The sequence below is a fragment of the Oncorhynchus tshawytscha genome, linkage group LG03, assembly GCF_018296145.1.
Source record: "Oncorhynchus tshawytscha isolate Ot180627B linkage group LG03, Otsh_v2.0, whole genome shotgun sequence".
Classification (NCBI taxonomy): domain Eukaryota; kingdom Metazoa; phylum Chordata; class Actinopteri; order Salmoniformes; family Salmonidae; genus Oncorhynchus; species Oncorhynchus tshawytscha.
This window is the reverse complement of record NC_056431.1, coordinates 47,414,355-47,431,744: the sequence shown is the minus strand read 5'-3', so window position 1 is coordinate 47,431,744 and position 17,390 is coordinate 47,414,355. Positions and strand designations below refer to the sequence as shown.

The following is a 17,390-nucleotide window of genomic DNA, read 5'->3' as shown; positions in this document are numbered from 1 at the left end:
TCGCTGTATCACAATTCCAGTGGGTCAGAAGTTTACATACACTAAGTTGACTGTGCCTTTAAACAGCTTGGAAAATTCCAGAAAATGATGTCATGGCTTTAGAAGCTTCTGATAGGCTAATTGACATAATTTGAGTCAATTGGAGGCGTACCTATGGATGTATTTCAAGGCCTACCTTCAAACTCAGTGCCTCTTTGCTTGACATCATGGGAAAATCAAAAGAAATCAGCCAAGACCTCAGAAAAATAATTGGAGACTTCCATAAGTCTGGTTCATCCTTGGGAGCAATTTCCAAATGCCCGAAGGTACCATGTTCATCTGTACAAACAATAGTGCGCATGTATAAACAACATGGGACCACACAGCCGTTATTCCGCTCAGGAAGGAGATGCGTTCTGTCTCCTAGAGATGAACGTACTTTGGTGCGAAAAGTGGAAATCAATCCCAGAACAACAGCAAAAGACCTTGTGAAGATGCTGGAGGAAACAGGTACAAAAGTATCTATATCCACAGTAAAACGAGTCCTATATCGACATAACCTGAAAGGCCGCTCAGCAAGGAAGAAGCCACTGCTCCAAAACCGCTATAAAAAAGCCAGGCTATGGTTTGCAACTGCACATGGGGACAGAGATCGTACTTTTTGGAGAAATGTCCTGTGGTCTGATGAAACAAAAGTAGAACTGTTTGGCCATAATTACCATCGTTATGTTTGGAGGAAAAAGGGGGAGGCTTGCAAGCCGAAGAACACCATCCCAACCGTGAAGCACAGGGGTGGCAGCATCATGTTGGTGTTTTGCTGCAGGAGGGACTGGTGCACTTCACAAAATACATGGTAGCATGAGGAAGGACAATTATGTGGATATATTGAAGCAACATCTCAAGACATCAGTTAAAGCTTGTTCGCAAATGGGTCTTCCAAATGGACAATGACCCCAAGCATACTTCCAAATATGTGGCAAAATGGCTTAAGGACAACAAAGTCAAGGTATTGGAGTGGCCATCACAAAGCCCTGACCTCAATCCCATAGAAGATTTGTGGGCAGAACTGAAAAAACGTGTGCGAGCAAGGAGGCCTATAAACCTGACTCCGTTACACCAGCTCTGTCAGGAGGAATGGGCCAAAATTCACCCAACTTATTGTGGGAAGCTTGTGGAAGGCTACCCAAAACGTTTGACCCAAGTTAATAAGCAATTTATGTAATCTTCTGACCCACTGTGAATGTGATGAAAGAAATAAAAGCTGAAATAAATCACTCTCTACTATTATTCTGACATTTCACATTCTTAAAATAAAGTGGTGATCCTAACTGATCTAAGACAGGGAATTTTTACTAGGATAAAATGTCAGGAATTGTGAAAAACTGAGTTTAAATGTATTTGGCTAAGGTGTATGTGAACTTCCGACTTCAACTGTACATTAATATTATTCATGTAAAGTGCTAATAAGCAATCTTCTACTGACGCATCTTTGCCACAACAATGGGCTACCTGGTGATGTCATAGATCATGTTCATATTTAAAATGGGCCTAGTTTTGGTGGATTGTAATTCTTTACCTCAGTGGTCGTACTGGCTATGACTAAAGATAGCTAGCTGTAACATCGCACTACCTTCAATATTTATGCAATGAAAATGTAACATTCTGGCGAATTAATTATGATATTTATTAGGAAGAAAAAGGCTACATGCTTTCTATTCCGATCATTCAACCCCCGCTGCATGCTGGGAGGTCGTATGATCCTGCTTGCTATTGACTCCAAAAAGTGACAGTATGACTTGATAACGTTATACCTAATTGATATTGATTGCTATCATGAATGACTCGGCTCAAAATGCAGATGTAAAACACAGTTTATTTCAGTATCTTGCACTTTGAAAATGCATCACCGTTTATGGCTGTAATGACAGGCTACATTTGTGTGTGTGTTCGCCGTGTGGGCATGGGCGTGTGCGGGGTTGCAAACTTTAAGTTTGAACCACCCATTTTTGGGGGTCGCGGGTCAAAAACTTTGAAAACCACTGGACTAGCGAACAGATTGCTGATTTGCTGTGCATCGCAAACTTCAAATTGTAGCGAGATTCTAGGATTGCCATAAATGAATATGCAGCTCCAAATTTGTTTGGTCAATAACAGTTGTAGAAAAAGTACCCAATTGTCATACTTGAGTAAAAGGAACGATACCTTAATATAAAATGACTCTCAGTAAAATACTACTTGAGTAATAGTCTATAAGTATTTGGTTAAATATACTTATGTATCAAAAGGAAATGTATTTGCTAAAATATACTTAAGTATCAAAACTAAAAGTAATACATTATTTTAAATATCTTATATTAAGAAAATCAGACGGCACAATTTTTTAAATTTTTAAATAAATGTATGGATAGCCAGGGGCACACTCCAAACACATAATTTACGAACAAAGCATTTGTGTTCAGTGAGATCAGAGGCAGTGGATAACCAGGGATGTTCTCTTGATACGTGTGTGAATTGGACCATTTTACTGTCCTATTAAGCATTCAAAATGTAACGAGTACTTTTGTGTGTCAGGGGAAATGTATGAAGTACAAAGTACATGATTCTCTTTAGAAATGTAGTGCAGTAAAAGTTGTCAAAAATATATATAGTAAAGTACAGATACCAAAAAAACACTAAAGTTGTACTTTAAAGTATTTTTACTTAAGTACTTTTCACCATTGGTCAATAATATTAAGTTAACTTTGCAAGATCACCAGCAATGGGGCCTCAAGCAACAATTACTAGCACTGACACACTGGTCTTTTGGTAAGTCAACATTGGCTGAAATGGATAATTTACTTATGAAGCTCCCATTTGGAATTTGTTGTTCAAATCAATTATTACGTAGGTCTAATCAAAATGCATTGTAGACAAAATAACTTGTTCTCTGGTAATCTCAATAAATAAACTTAGATTTGTATTTGAACAACTCATTGCCTTTTATTTTTCTTTATTTTTTTTACTTGACTTGAAAAAACCTGCGACTTGACTTGCTCTTTGAATGCACGACTTGGACTTGACTCAAGACTTAACAGTTCTATTTGGGACTTGACTTGGATCTTGTGACTTGAGACTTGAATAATTGTGTCTTGTCCCACCTCTGGTGGCTAGGTACATTATGGAATGTCATGTGGCTAAGTAATAGCTCATACAGTAAGTAACTAAGCATAACCCCCTTTCTCCGTTGTGCTGTTTTGGATTTTGGAGAATGGGATATTTGCTGTTCCCTCTATGGGATGACAAGTGGTAATTCAGCACATAACAAATCAAAATGTTCTACTTATTTATATGAAAAAGGTAAATATATATTTTTTAAAATCCATCTCCCACTAAAGGGATACTTTAGCCCTGCAGTTTCAGTGCGTCTAATTCTTAACTACACAGGATGTCCCTGTGGAATATTCTTGGCATGAAAAAGGTAAAAATAGAGAACTCTCATCTGGTTTGAGTCAGAGCCCCCACATTACCGACAGAGTTTAGGGGGTGAGGGTGATTTCTGTAACATGCAGTCCTGTAGGCCTCTTTTAGTTTTGATCGAAGGCCCAAACAGGCTAGGAAATTGGGCTAATCCCATGTCTGAGAGGCACACGGGGACGTGATCTTAGCGATGGCTCGTGGACTCAACCACATCAAAGATTCCTCGCTCATGGGTTAAGGGGACTGACTGACTGATGAAGGGATGGGCCAAGGCTTGAAGTGGAGGATGAGGTCACATAGGGAGATGATGGAGCTTCAAAGCCTCATCGCTGAGCACGCAACAGATACAGAGATGCCGCAGAGGGAGACGGAGAGAGAGATATGCTTTTAGAGACAGGGCTGCAGTGGAAATGCTGCATTGTCTGAGAGGCTGCAGCAGAGCTGGGCAGGGCTGGGTGGATTATCCTGCTTGGGAAATTATTAGATTTGGGTGATGTTACTATTTTACCTGCTGGTTACGATAAATGGGTCATATTTCGCAGGATTTATCCCTTTGATGGATAAAAGGCATTTTAGTGGTTGGCATTGGAAGCAGTGGGGACATTCAAGTCTGATATGGCTTGGCTAAAAAGAGAGCTCTCCCTCACCTCCCAGGGTTTCATTTTAGTCCGACATTAGTAAGCACGAAGATATGGTAGTAAGGCCCAGCGTTTGTTAGACATAATTGTTCAGTGCATTCTGATGTATTCAGACCCCTTGACCTTTTCCCCATTTTGTTACGTTACAGCCTTATTCTAAAATGTATGAAATAGATTTCCCCCCTCATCAATCTACACACAATACCTCAAAATGACAAAACATTTTTGCAAATTAATAAAAAATAAAAAACTGAAATCACATTTACATAAGTATTCAGACCCTTTACTCAGTACTTTGTTGAAGCACCTTTGGCAGCAATAACAGCCTCACATTTTCTTGGGTATGACGCCATAAACTTGACACACCTGTATTTGGGGAGTTTCTCCTATTCTTCTCTGCAGATCCTCTCAAGCTCTGTCAGGTTGGATGAGGAGCGTTGCTGCACAGCTATTTTCAGGTCTCTCCAGAGATGTTTGATCGGGATCAAGTCCGGACTCTGGCTGGACCACTCAAGGACATTCAGAGACTTGTCCTGATGCCGCTCCTGTGTTTTCTTGGCTGTGTGAGGTTCTGAGTGCTCTGGAGCAGGTTTTCATCAAGGATCTCTCTGTACTTTGCTCTGTTCATTTTCCCTCGATTCTGACTAGTCTCCCAGTCCCTGCCGCTGAAAACATTCCCACAGCATGATGCTGTCACCACCATGCTTCACCGTAGGGATGGTGCCAGGTTTCCTCCATAGGTGCCGCTTGGAATTCAGGCCAAAGAGTTTAATCTTTGTTTCATCAGACCAGAGAATCTTGTTACTCATGGTCCGAGAGTCCTTTAGGTGCTCTTTGGCAAACTCCAAGCAGGCTGTCGTGTCTTCTCCTGAGGAGTGGCTTTCGTCTGGCCACTCTACCATAAAGGCCTCATGGTGTATTGCTGCAGAGATGGTTGTCCTAGAAGGTTCTCCCATTTCCACAGAGGTGCTCTGGAGCTCTGTCAGAGTGATTATCGGGTCTTGGTCACTTCCCTGACCAAGGCCCTTCTCCCCCGATTGCTCAGTTTGGCCGGGCAGACAGCTCTAGGAAGATTATTGGTGGTTCTTTCAATTTAGAATGATGGTGGCCATTGTGTTCTTGGGGACCTTCAATGCTGCAGTTATTTTTTGGTACCATTCCCAAGATCTGTGCCTTGACTTGTCTCGGAGCTCAACAGACAATTCCTTCGACCTCATGGCTTGGTTTTTGCTCGACATGCACTGTCAACTGTGGGACCTTATATAGACAGATGTCTGCCTGTCCAAATCATGTCCAATCAATTTAATTTACCACAGGTGAACTCCAATCAAGTTGTAGAAACATCTGAAGGACAGACAGGATGCACCTGAGCTCAATTTTGAGTCTCATAGCAAAGCATCTGAATACTTATGTAAATAAGCTATTTCAGTTTTTATACATTTGCAGCATTTCTAAAAAACAGTTTTCGCTTTGTCATTATGGGGTATTGTGTGTAGATTGATGATGATTTTTTGTTATTTAATCCATTTTAGAATAAGGTTGTAACGTAACAAAATGTGGGAAAAAAATCAAGGGGTCTGAATACTTTCTGAATGCACTCTATTTGCAGATAGATTAACTCACCCTCACCATCCTAACCCCCTGTGCTGTGTTCTGGTCCTCAGGGTCCTGTTTGCCAGTTCTGTGCTGAACCTGTCTGAACTGGTGGCCCTGCGTCCTGACCTGGCCACACTGAAGAAGGTGCTCTACTTCCACGAGAACCAGCTGGTCTATCCAGTCCGCAAGAGCCAGGACAGAGACTTCCAGTACGGATACAACCAGGTTCTCTCATGGTAAAGACCAGCCCGGCCTTGAGTGTGCCGTACACAATGTATAATACAGTACACAATCTATCTGGTGCACAGTGAGTGCACATTATTATCCCAGTTAACATTAGGAACAAGAGGTCGTAACAAGCAAAGACGATGAGCAACGAGCATAATTGTTCTGTTTGTTTGTGTATTTAAAATAAACAAACAACACACTATTCATACGGTAATAGTTTGTCTTAATGAGCATGTCTGGGGCGCAACATGATTGGTTAATTACGGCAGGCCGACATGATGCTCTCTGGGTAATTGAAGTCACTCTTGTCGAGCGACTGGGCTGTCATTAATCAGAATGCAAACAGTAAAGAGAGGGGCACTCTAAAGAAAAGTGATTGTTGTTGATCTGCATAGGGCAACGCGTCAATAAGTCAGTTCGGCAAGGCCCACTCAATCTACTTTAATGGCATTAACCCAGTCAAATATGGCAGCATTAAATAATACGCTACTCAAAGGGAATGGATCATTAAGAGATGTTTGATTGGATTCAAGCCAGATTGCTTTGCTAATTTGAATTATAATGCATGGCTTTCGTTCTAATGAAAGAGAATGGGAGCCATTTAAGACTGTACTGATAAATGCAGACTATGCTGAACTGTTCCATGTGGCACACACTGAATCTGCAAATGAAGTAGTGTCACTTTGTGTGTGTACGTACGCGTGTGTGTGTGTGTGTCACTGACTGTGTGTGTACCCTTTTCCTTTCCCCCCAGCTTGGTGGCAGATGTGGTGGCGTTCAACTCTTCTTTCAACATGGAGTCTTTCCTGTCCTCCATTTCGTCCTTCATGAAGATGATCCCCGACCACAGGCCCAAAGACCTGGACAAGCTCATACGCCCAAAGTGTCGGGTCCTCCACTTCCCCATCCAATTCCCCCATGTCACAAGGTCAGTGTCATCATCCCTGGCTACAGTAATTTGCCTTCTAGGGATAACCAGGCCACTGATTAAATAAAGCAGAGTGGAGAGAGAAAGAGAGTTGTAGGCTTTTAATCCGGCCCAGAGAGCTGATAGGGTTTGGGAGCATGGTTAATAGCAATCTGACTGACTGGAGAGAAGTTAGTTGTGTAAGAATCAAGATTAGTAGTGTCTACGGAGCTTTAATATCCTGTTTCGTGTTTTCGCTAAGGCCTATCTATCACTCTCGCACGTACCGTAGCCTATGTATACATTACAGATGTTGATGTATTCATTACAGATGTTGATGCGTCTATGTGAAGTGTTTGGGTGAGATGGAAAGAGGTGGCAACCTTTTTAGGAGGAGAGTGGTTTTTTTCTATCTCTTTGGATTGACTTAAGTGCTTCATCAGTATAGGTAACATATCAAAATAAAATAAAAATAATAATTATTTAATTTGAACATTGCGGTTAAGGATATATTGAATGTATTATGAATTATTTCAACTAAAAGCCCCAGAAAATATCCATTGTTACCTCAAATTGTACTTAGAAATTCACTTCAGCTAATACCAAACAATGAGTTTACATTTGTAAGTAAAATAACAAGCATATAGATTAGAGAACTGTCATTGTGGATCGATTGGATCCAGGCGTCTCTATATAAGCTGTTGTCTCGGCTCAGTGATGAGGGGTGGTTCTTTTTTATTGCTCTGTTCCAAAACAATGCGCTAGCTGCTAAGTGCTCCAAACCTCGACGCAACAGAGCGGGTCTGCTTCCTATTACAGACCAAATCAACAGCAGCCACTTCTTCACATGAAAACGACGGCATCATAGCCGTTTAAATTTGATTATTAACGTTGAAACACCAAAAGGTATTTAGACAAAAGTCCTTTTTTCTAAGTGTTGACCACACAGGTGTGTGCTTGTCAATCCAATGTTGGTGTTGCTGCTTGGACATTTCTCTCATGTATCACAGCAGGAATTTCTTCCTTGATATTCCATTTTAAGCGAAACCATAATGCCCATATTTTCATGAGGGCGGCATGGCATTTATTGAATAGAAATTCATAAACATATGATGCAGGTTTTTTTTTTGCGATTCCTGTGCTTCCTTTCAAGCCTTGCCATTCTTCGGGGGTGACCGAACACAGTGGAAAAGATGAAAGCAGTCTCCGCCGCTCACCCAAGTGCACATATTGTTCTGAGCATACTCTTGTGGCATATTATAGCTAATTATTTAAGCCTACGTCTCCCTGTCCATGAAAGTTGTGTGTGAGAGTGTTTGTGTGACCCTGCCTGCAGTAATTGTGTCACGCAGACTTTATTTTATGGCCTTCCCAATTAGAGCGAGTGTATTATGTGATTTGAGTCCACTTTATGCTGGAAGCGCATATTCCCTCACAGTGACAAGTTTAACATTCAACATCATCATAATGCATTACCAACACAACTAGACATATTCTGTGCCAAGATTAAGAGTAAGGTTTGTTTCTATAGTATTTAGAGAGTATTTTTTTCTCTTTAAATTTTAAGTACATTGAAAGCAATGATGCAACTACAGTTTCTGAGCAGTGTGCGTGTTTGTGTGCATCTCCACATGTTTCCCTGTATATTCGCTGCAGTAAGAAATACTGAAAGTGAACTGCCATGGATGACGCAGGCCTCTCGCCCAGAGTGTTTTTCAGCTCATTTTCAGATGGTAATTTGCCTGATCCAAAGCAAACTCACAGAGTGTAAGTAAGCGATTATATGCATGGCCGACAATCCCCCAACATGCCCGCGGTCCTTTTCCAAACACAGTTAGTCCAGCTCTTTGAAAATATAAAACGCTCAGAGAAACAAATAGAGTAGAAATACCAGAAGGTTTTTCTGTATAGGTATTTTTCTGTCGCTCTCAGAAATGTCCACTCGGTCCAAGCTCTGGAGAGTTTATGGTGTTACTGAGAGCCCAAATGAATTTGCAAATGCACAAGTAAAAAATCTCAACAACCCCTAAAAGCCCTTTTTTCAGGCTGCACAACTGGTGGGTTTGTGAAAGCAACGGAGGGCTCTTTTGTGGTTTGTGTGTTTGCAGTATCCATCTATCAATCGGCTTTTGAGAGGTGGACTTTTGTAATTTAATAGCGATTGACCTGAGCCTGCAGGAACCTGCGGTGAGATACAAAGCCATCACATTTATCATCGTGGAACAGCGGGGCATTGACTTTCTTTGAGTATTGTCAATCCGCTGTGTGTGTGTGTGTGTGTGTGTGTGTGTGTGTGTGTGTGTGTGTGTGTGTGTGTGTGTGTGTGTGTGTGTGTGTGTGTGTGTGTGTGTGTGTGTGTGTGTGTGTGTGTGTTGCGTATTGACAATATTCAAATATATATTATACTGTGGGTGGGGAATGGAGAGGAGGTCATAAAATGTGCACGTGATCAGCAGGTGCCAAGTTCTGGCAGGCCTTGCCCGGGACCCCACTGCAGTTTCCCCCATTCACCCCAGTTCTTTCTGAGGCCTTTGTGTGGCTGTCAGGTTGTCAGACAGCGTGTGTTCCTTTTCCTCTTGAGAACAGAATGCCGTCAGGTGTTCAAGGGGGAGGGAAACCAGATTGATCATGATTAGTATATTGTTAATTCATTTTCTCACATGTAATATCTGCATTAAAAAAGGAATGTGGAAGGAATCAAGGGAATGTAGGCTTCTATGGAACAGGTTCTCCATTGTTAATGTTAAGAGACAAAAGGAGGGATTCCTTTAATGTTCTTCCATGAAAAGATATTAATGCAGGTTTCAACTCCGCTTGAAAGCGTTGTACATTCTTTAGGACCTCCCCACTGATGGCCGGTTTTCATTAAGTCCCTTAACTCGCTACAGATAACTGAAGATACTTTTAAGTTGATTGGGAAAAGGCTGTTCTTTTTTGGCTACTTTTAAAAGACATTGATGTGGCTCTGTGTGAAGAAGCAGGCAGTCAACTCAGGTCTCAAGTGACTGACTCCTGGAATGAGTCTTCTGGAGGAGCAGATGGCAGGATATCCTGTTTGAAACGTTCCTTTGACAAAGTTCAAATGCAACTGGACGTTTTCGCAACTGATTGAAGATGGTAACAGGAGGACACATATAATCTGTTTAGTCCAACACGATCCATAATAACCTCATCAGATATATTCTATTATACAGTTCATTTTGTGTTTCACTGTTTAAACGACTGATGAGACGGAAAAATGTAGACTTTTGGATGAATACTGTTTGTGTGAAAAATGGGGGAGGTTAACCGGTTTGCTTTGGTTTCTGATTTGTGTCTAAGGGCAGAGAGAGATTGTTGTTGTATCATCCACCCCACATAGAAAACCTATGAAGAACAAACAACCCCAAGGAGGGTCGAAGGTTTTCTAGATTATCGACATCCGAAGGCATTTGTTGCCACGAGCCTTGGTAAAGCTTGGTGAGACTGTTTAACCATGGGACTGTGGGGACTAATTGGAAACATTAAAGCGATGGAGCAGAGGAATTTGAAAGGCATTGCCGTCTGGGTCGACTGGCTTGAGGAGACTGTTAAACAGGTGTGTTGTAGACAGAAACAAGGATTGATTGATGTTTGGAATTGATTTACCATTAGATCAACAGGGTGATCATTTTGCAATAATTGAACAAACATCTACCAAATAGAGACGGAAAGAAAGAAAAATGCTGTAGTACAGTCCTTCATGTGGTTATTTAGTCTCTTTATGATATGTAGAAAAGTGTAAAGAATTCATGCTACATTGTCTGCTTGATTCCATTATTTGTATTATCAAATTGATGATACATACCCCCTCTCTGTGAGTTTAGTTCAGATGATTCACCACGTTCTCTCTGACTTTGTTCATGGATAGACTTTCAACTGATCCCAGATATTTATTCCCTTGTTTACCACTAATGAAAATCTAGAACAATATGTTGTGTTCAACAGATTTATATGACCATGTAATCTGTTGTGTACTCCAATCTAACCTCTAATCTCGATCATGACACCGTTTAGATACAGCCTGAGATGATGAGGTAAATCTCCCTAAACCTCACTCACCCAGCCACCCAGCCCAGCCAGCCAGCAAGCCCTGCTCTGCTCTGGCCCGCGGGGGTCAAATCCGTTGTCACCCTTTGCCTCCTGAGTCTGTCATCCTCAGATGACCTGACGCTCATCCCACAATCTCCTCTTTGACTACTCTCCAGTCAGCGACCGGCGGTCACCCTGCCTGTGAGGCGGAGGGGGAAGCCTAGCTCTCCTAATCAAACCACCCCTGTATAAGCTCATCTGTGACGTGATGAAAACAGCTGTTGGTCGGTGGGCACCTTTTTTCTATTTACCTTGATTTGACTTCTGTCCTCCTTTATCCTCTTATATCTTCCAACTCCCCATCCTGAAATTCTACTTTCCCCCCTCCGCTACCCCCTCCCCCCCAAAAAAACCTCCAGTTTAGTTCACCTGACATGTAGCTTGAGTACAGAACAGTATGCAATAAATGCTCAGCACAAAGTATGATGACAGTGCACAGCGAAACTGGAGGTACGGTAGTGCCTCAGCTTTCAGTCGCTCATGTGCCAGGAACGACCACAATTGGGTCCATATGGTGGCTTTGAAGTTCGGGGAACTAACCGTGATGAATAGGAACGAATTAAGGATCAAACCCGGCATTGGTGATTTATCCTTAATACCAAACTTTAGCTAACACACATTGGCATCTGTTCAGTGGTGACATAATCAAGAAAAATGGGTGTTTTCAAAACAAGCTACACAATGCAATAATCTCCTAACTAGGGGAGCTTTGCCTCAGCCAAAGCTGATAGAGGAGGATATTGAAAATGATCACCTATTTATTTCTACATTTAGCACATGGCTCGTCTGCAATGTGCGTCACACATTCTCAATAACAAAATTGTTACTGAGAATGTGTCCATGACAAACCCTCCAAATACTGATATATCTGAACTAATCCCAATAACACTAACAATAAGTACTGTTATGTTACTTTCATGTTCATTTTAGTTATACATCTACAACCTGTAGTCCCACAGACTACATCTACAACCCGTGAATTAAACTTGGATCTCACACAGACAACTTCCTTTCACCAGAAACTGTCATAGTTTGACACTAACCATTTCTACTTTTCAAACTTTAGCTAACTTCAATATACACAGATAGATTAATCAAATGGCCACCGGACCATTTACAATGACCCCCCCCCCATTTATTTTGTACACTGCTGCTACTCGCAGTTTATTATCTATGCATAGTCACTTCATCCCTAACTACATGTACAAATTACCTCGACTAACCTGTACCCCCGCACATTGGCTCGGTACCGGTACCCCCGTATATAGCCTCGTTATTGTTATTTTATGGTGTTACTTTATATACTTTAAATTTTTTTTAGTTAATTTGGTAAATATTTTCTTAACTCTTCTTGAACTACACTGTTGGTTCAGGGGTTGTAAGTAAGCATTTCACGGTAAGGTCTACACTGTTGGTTCAGGGGTTTGTAAGTAAGCATTTCACGGTAAGGTCTACACTGTTGGTTCAGGTGTTGTAAGTAAGCATTTCACGGTAAGGTCTACACTGTTGGTTCAGGGTTTGTAAGTAAGCACTTCACGGTAAGGTCTACACTGTTGGTTCAGGGGTTGTAAGTAAGCATTTCACGGTAAGGTCTACACTGTTGGTTCAGGGGTTGTAAGTAAGCACTTCACGGTAAGGTCTACACTGTTGGTTCAGGGGTTGTAAGTAAGCATTTCACGGTAAGGTCTACACTTGTATTCGGCACATGTGACAAAAGTTTGATTTGATATCTGTCCTGTGCCATATTGTTCTGAATGTTTATCCCATTACACAAATGAGATTTATACCCCATACTTTACATTTAGAAGGACAATGACAAGCATTTGACCATGATGGTTCCACAGAGCATGACATCACGGTACACACAGAGTGTTTTAATTGGAACAGAATGACTTCTGAGTCTTGTCCCCTTGGGATGGATGGTGCTTGCGTGTCACAATGAAAGGCGCTAATTTTGGTCTGTGTTTCAACTAGGGTTGCAAAGCTACCAGTAATTGACATAAGTTACCGGAATCTTCAGTCATTTTGGTAAATTACCAGAGCCACTTCCCGTTCACCCCGCTATCATCCAGAAGGCGAGGTCAGTAAAGGTGCATCAAAGCTTGGACCGAGAGACTGAAAAACAGCTTCTGTCTTAAGGCCATCAGACTGTTAAACAGCCATCACTAGCACATTAGAGGCTGCTGCCTATAGGCATAGACTAGAAATCACTGACCACTTTAAGGAATGGAACACTAGTCACTTAAATCATGTTTACATATCTGGCTTTACTCATCTCATATGTATATACTGTATTCTATACTATTCTACGGTATCTTAAGTCACTTAATGTTTACATATCTTGCATTTATCATATGTACAGTTGAAGTTGGAAGTTTACATACACTTATGTTGGAGTCATTAAAACTCATTTTTCAACCACTCCACAAATTTATTTTACCAAACTATAGTTTTGGCAAGTCGGTTAGGACATCTACTTTGTGCATGACGAAAGTAATTTTTTCAACAATTGTTTACAGACAGATTATTTCGCTTATAATTCACTGTATCACAATTCCAGTGGGTCCAGAAGTAGAGGTCGACCGATTAATCGGAATGGCCGACTTCAAGTTTTCATAACAATCGGTAATCGGCATTTTTGGACACCGATTATGGCCGATTACATTGCACTCCACGAGGAGACTGCGTGGCAGGCTGACTACCTGTTATGCGAGTGCAGCAAGGAGCCAAGGTAAGGTGCTAGCTAACATTAAACTTATCTTAGCAAAAACAATCAATCTTAACATAATCACTAGTTAACTACAAATGGTTGATGATATCACTAGTTTATCTAGCTTGTCTTGCGTTGCATACAATCGATTCGGTGCCTGTTTATTTATCATTGAACCACAGCCCACTTTGCCAAACGGGTGATTTTACAAGCGCATTCGCGAAAAAAGCACTGTCGTTGCACCAATGTGTACCCAACCATAAACATGAACTCCTTTCTTAAAATCAATACACAAGTATATATTTTTAAACCTGCATATTTAGTTAATATTGCCTGCTAACATGAATTTCTTTTAACTAGGGAAATTGTGTCACTTCTCTTGCGTTCTGTGCAACAGAATCGGGGTATACAGTGGGGCAAAAAAGTATTTAGTCAGCCACCAATTGTGCAAGTTCTCCCACTTAAAAAGATGAGAGAGGCCTGTAATTTTCATCACACTTCAACTATGACAGACAAAATGAGAAAAAAAAATCCAGAAAATCACATTGTAGGATTTTTAATGAATTTATTTGCAAATTATGGTGGAAAATAAGTATTTGGTCACCTACAAACAAGCAAGATTTCTGGCTCTCACAGACCTGTAACTTCTGCTTTAAGAGGATCCTCTGTCCTCCACTCGTTACCTGTATTAATGGCACCTGTTTGAACTTGTTATCAGTATAAAAGACACCTGTCCACAACCTCAAACAGTCACACTCCAAACTCCACTATGGCCAAGAACAAAGAGCTGTCAAAGGACACCAGAAACAAAATTGTACACCTGCACCAGGCTGGGAAGACTGAATCTGCAATAGGTAAGCAGCTTGGTTTGAAGAAATCAACTGTGGGAGCAATTATTAGGAAATGGAAGACATACAAGACCACTGATAATCTCCCTCGATCTGGGGCTCCAGGCAAGATCTCACCCCGTGGGGTCAAAATGATCACAAGAACGGTGAGCAAAAATCCCAGAACCACACGGGGGGACCTAGTGAATGACCTGCAGAGAGCTGGGACCAAAGTAACACAGCCTACCATCAGTAATACACTACGCCGCCAGGGACTCAAATCCTGCAGTGCCAGACGTGCCCCCCTGCTTAAGCCAGTACATGTCCAGGCACGTCTGAAGATTGCTAGAGAGCATTTGGATGATCCAGAAGAAGATTGGGAGAATGTCATATGGTCAGATGAAACCAAAATATAACTTTTTGGTCAAAACTCAACTCGTCGTGTTTGGAGGACAAAGAATGCTGAGTTGCATCCAAAGAACACCATACCTACTGTGAAGCATGGGGGTGGAAACATCATGCTTTGGGGCTGTTTTTCTGCAAAGGAACCAGGACAACTGATCCGTGTAAAGGAAAGAATGAATGGGGCCATGTATCGTGAGATTTTGAGTGAAAACCTCCTTCCATCAGCAAGGGCATTGAAGATGAAACGTGGCTGGGTCTTTCAGCATGACAATGATCCCAAACACACCGCCCGGGCAACGAAGGAGTGGCTTCGTAAGAAGCATTTCAAGGTCCTGGAGTGGCCTAGCCAGTCTCCAGATCCCAACCCCATAGAAAATCTTTGGAGGGAGTTGAAAGTCCGTGTTGCCCAGCAACAGCCCCAAAACATCACTGCTCTAGAGGAGATCTGCATGGAGGAATGGGCCAAAATACCAGCAACAATGTGTGAAAACCTTGTGAAGACTTACAGAAAACGTTTGACCTCTGTCATTGCCAACAAAGGGTATATAACCAAGTATTGAGAAACTTTTGTTATTGATCAAATACTTATTTTCCACCATAATTTGCAAATAAATTCCTTAAAAATCCTACAATGTGGTTTTCTGGATTTTGTTTTCCTTCTCATTTTGTCCGTTGAAGTGTACCTATGATGAAAATTACAGGCCTCATCTTTTTAAGTGGGAGAACTTGCACAATTGATGGCTGACTAAATACTTTTTTGTCCCACTGTATACAGCAATTTAGGCCGCCTGGCTCGTTGTGAACTGTGAAGACTATTTCTTCCTAACAAAGGGGGGATGATTTAACAAAAGCGCATTTGCAAAAGAGCACAATCGTTGCACGAATGTACCCAACCATAAACATCAATGCCTTTCTTAAAATCAATACACAGAAGTATATTTTAATAAACCTGCATATTTAGTTAAAATAAATCCAGGTTAGCAGGCAATATTAAACTAAGGAAATTGTGTCACTTCCCTTGCATTCAATGAACGTAGAGTCGGGGTATATGCAACAGCTTGGGCAGCCTGGCTCGTTGTGAACTTATTTGCCAGACTTTTATGTAATTATGACATAACATTGAAGGTTGTGCAATGTAACAGGAATATTTAGAATTATGGATGCCACCCGTTAGATAAAATACGGACTGGTTCCGTATTTCACTGAAATAATAAATGTTTTTTTTTTCTCGAAATGATAGTTTCCGGATTTGACCATATTAATGACCTAAGGCTCATATTTCTGTGTGTTATTATGTTATAATTAAGTCTATGATTTGATAGAGCAGTCTGACTGAGCGGTGGTAGGCAGCAGCAGGCTCGTAAGCATTCATTCAAACAGCACTTTCATGCGTTTGCCAGCAGCTCTTCGTTGTGCTTCAAGCATTGAGCTGTTTATGACTTCAAGCCTATCAACTCCCGAGCTAGTTAGCTGGGTGCTCGCTAATAGAGTTTCAATCGGTGACGTCACTCGCTCTGAGACCTAGAAGTAGTTGTTCCCCCCGGCGAGGGCCGCGGCATTTGTGGAGCGATGGGTAACGATGCTTTGTGGGTAACTTTTGTCAATGTGTTCCTGGTTCGAGCCCAGGTAGAGGCGAGGAGAGGGATGGAAGCTATACTGTTACACTGGTAATACTAAAGTGCTTATAAGAACATCCAATAGTCAAAGGAAATACAAATGGTATAGAGAGAAAAAGTCCTATAATTCCTATAATAACTACAACCTAAAACTTCTTACCTGGGAATATTGAAGACTCAAGTTAAAAGGAACCACCAGCTTTCATATGTTCTCATGTTCTGAGCGAGGAACTTAAACGTTTTGCATTTTTACTTTCTTCTCCAACACTTTGTTTTTGCATTATTTAAACCAAATTGAACATGTTTGATGATTTTATTTGAGGCTAAATTGATTTTATTGATGTATTATATTAAGTCAAAAAAAGTATTCATTCTGTATTGTTGTAATTGTCATTATTACAAATAAATAAATCAATTTAAAATATCAGCCGATTAATCGGTATCGGATTTTTGTTGGTCCTCCAATAATCAGTATTGAAAAATCCAAATCGGTCGACCTCTAGTCAGAAGTTTACATACACTAAGTTGACTGTGCCTTTTAAACAGCTTGGAAAATTCCAGAAAATTATGTCATGGCTTTAGAAGTTTCTGATAGGCTATTTGAGTCAATTGGAGGTGTACCTGTGGATGTATTTCAAGGCCTACCTTCAAACTCAGTGCTTCTTTGCTTGACATCATGGGAAAATCAAAAGAAATCAGCCAAGACCTCCACAAGTCTGGTTCATCCTTGGGAGCAATTTCCAAACGCCTGAAGGTACCACATTCATCTGTACAAACAATAGTACGCAAGTATAAACACTATGGGACCACACGGCCGTCATACCGCTCAGGAAGGAGACGCGTTCTGTCTCCTAGAGATCAAATCAAATCAAATTTTATTTGTCACATACACATGGTTAGCAGATGTTAATGCGAGTG

The 17,390-nt window shown here is 41.1% G+C and overlaps 1 protein-coding gene across 4 annotated transcripts in view; it reads left to right on the top strand.

Moving 5' to 3' along the window:
* gtdc1 (glycosyltransferase-like domain containing 1) overlaps positions 1-17,390 on the top strand; it is a 49,892-nt gene that overhangs the window by 7,211 nt on the left and 25,291 nt on the right. For all 4 annotated transcript variants that reach the window (XM_024406139.1, XM_024406119.1, XM_024406131.1 and 1 more), the window contains exons 3-4: positions 5,738-5,905; positions 6,652-6,825. In XM_024406139.1, coding sequence (XP_024261907.1) covers positions 5,738-5,905; positions 6,652-6,825 — 342 coding nt within the window. The remainder of the gene's footprint in view (positions 1-5,737; positions 5,906-6,651; positions 6,826-17,390) is intronic.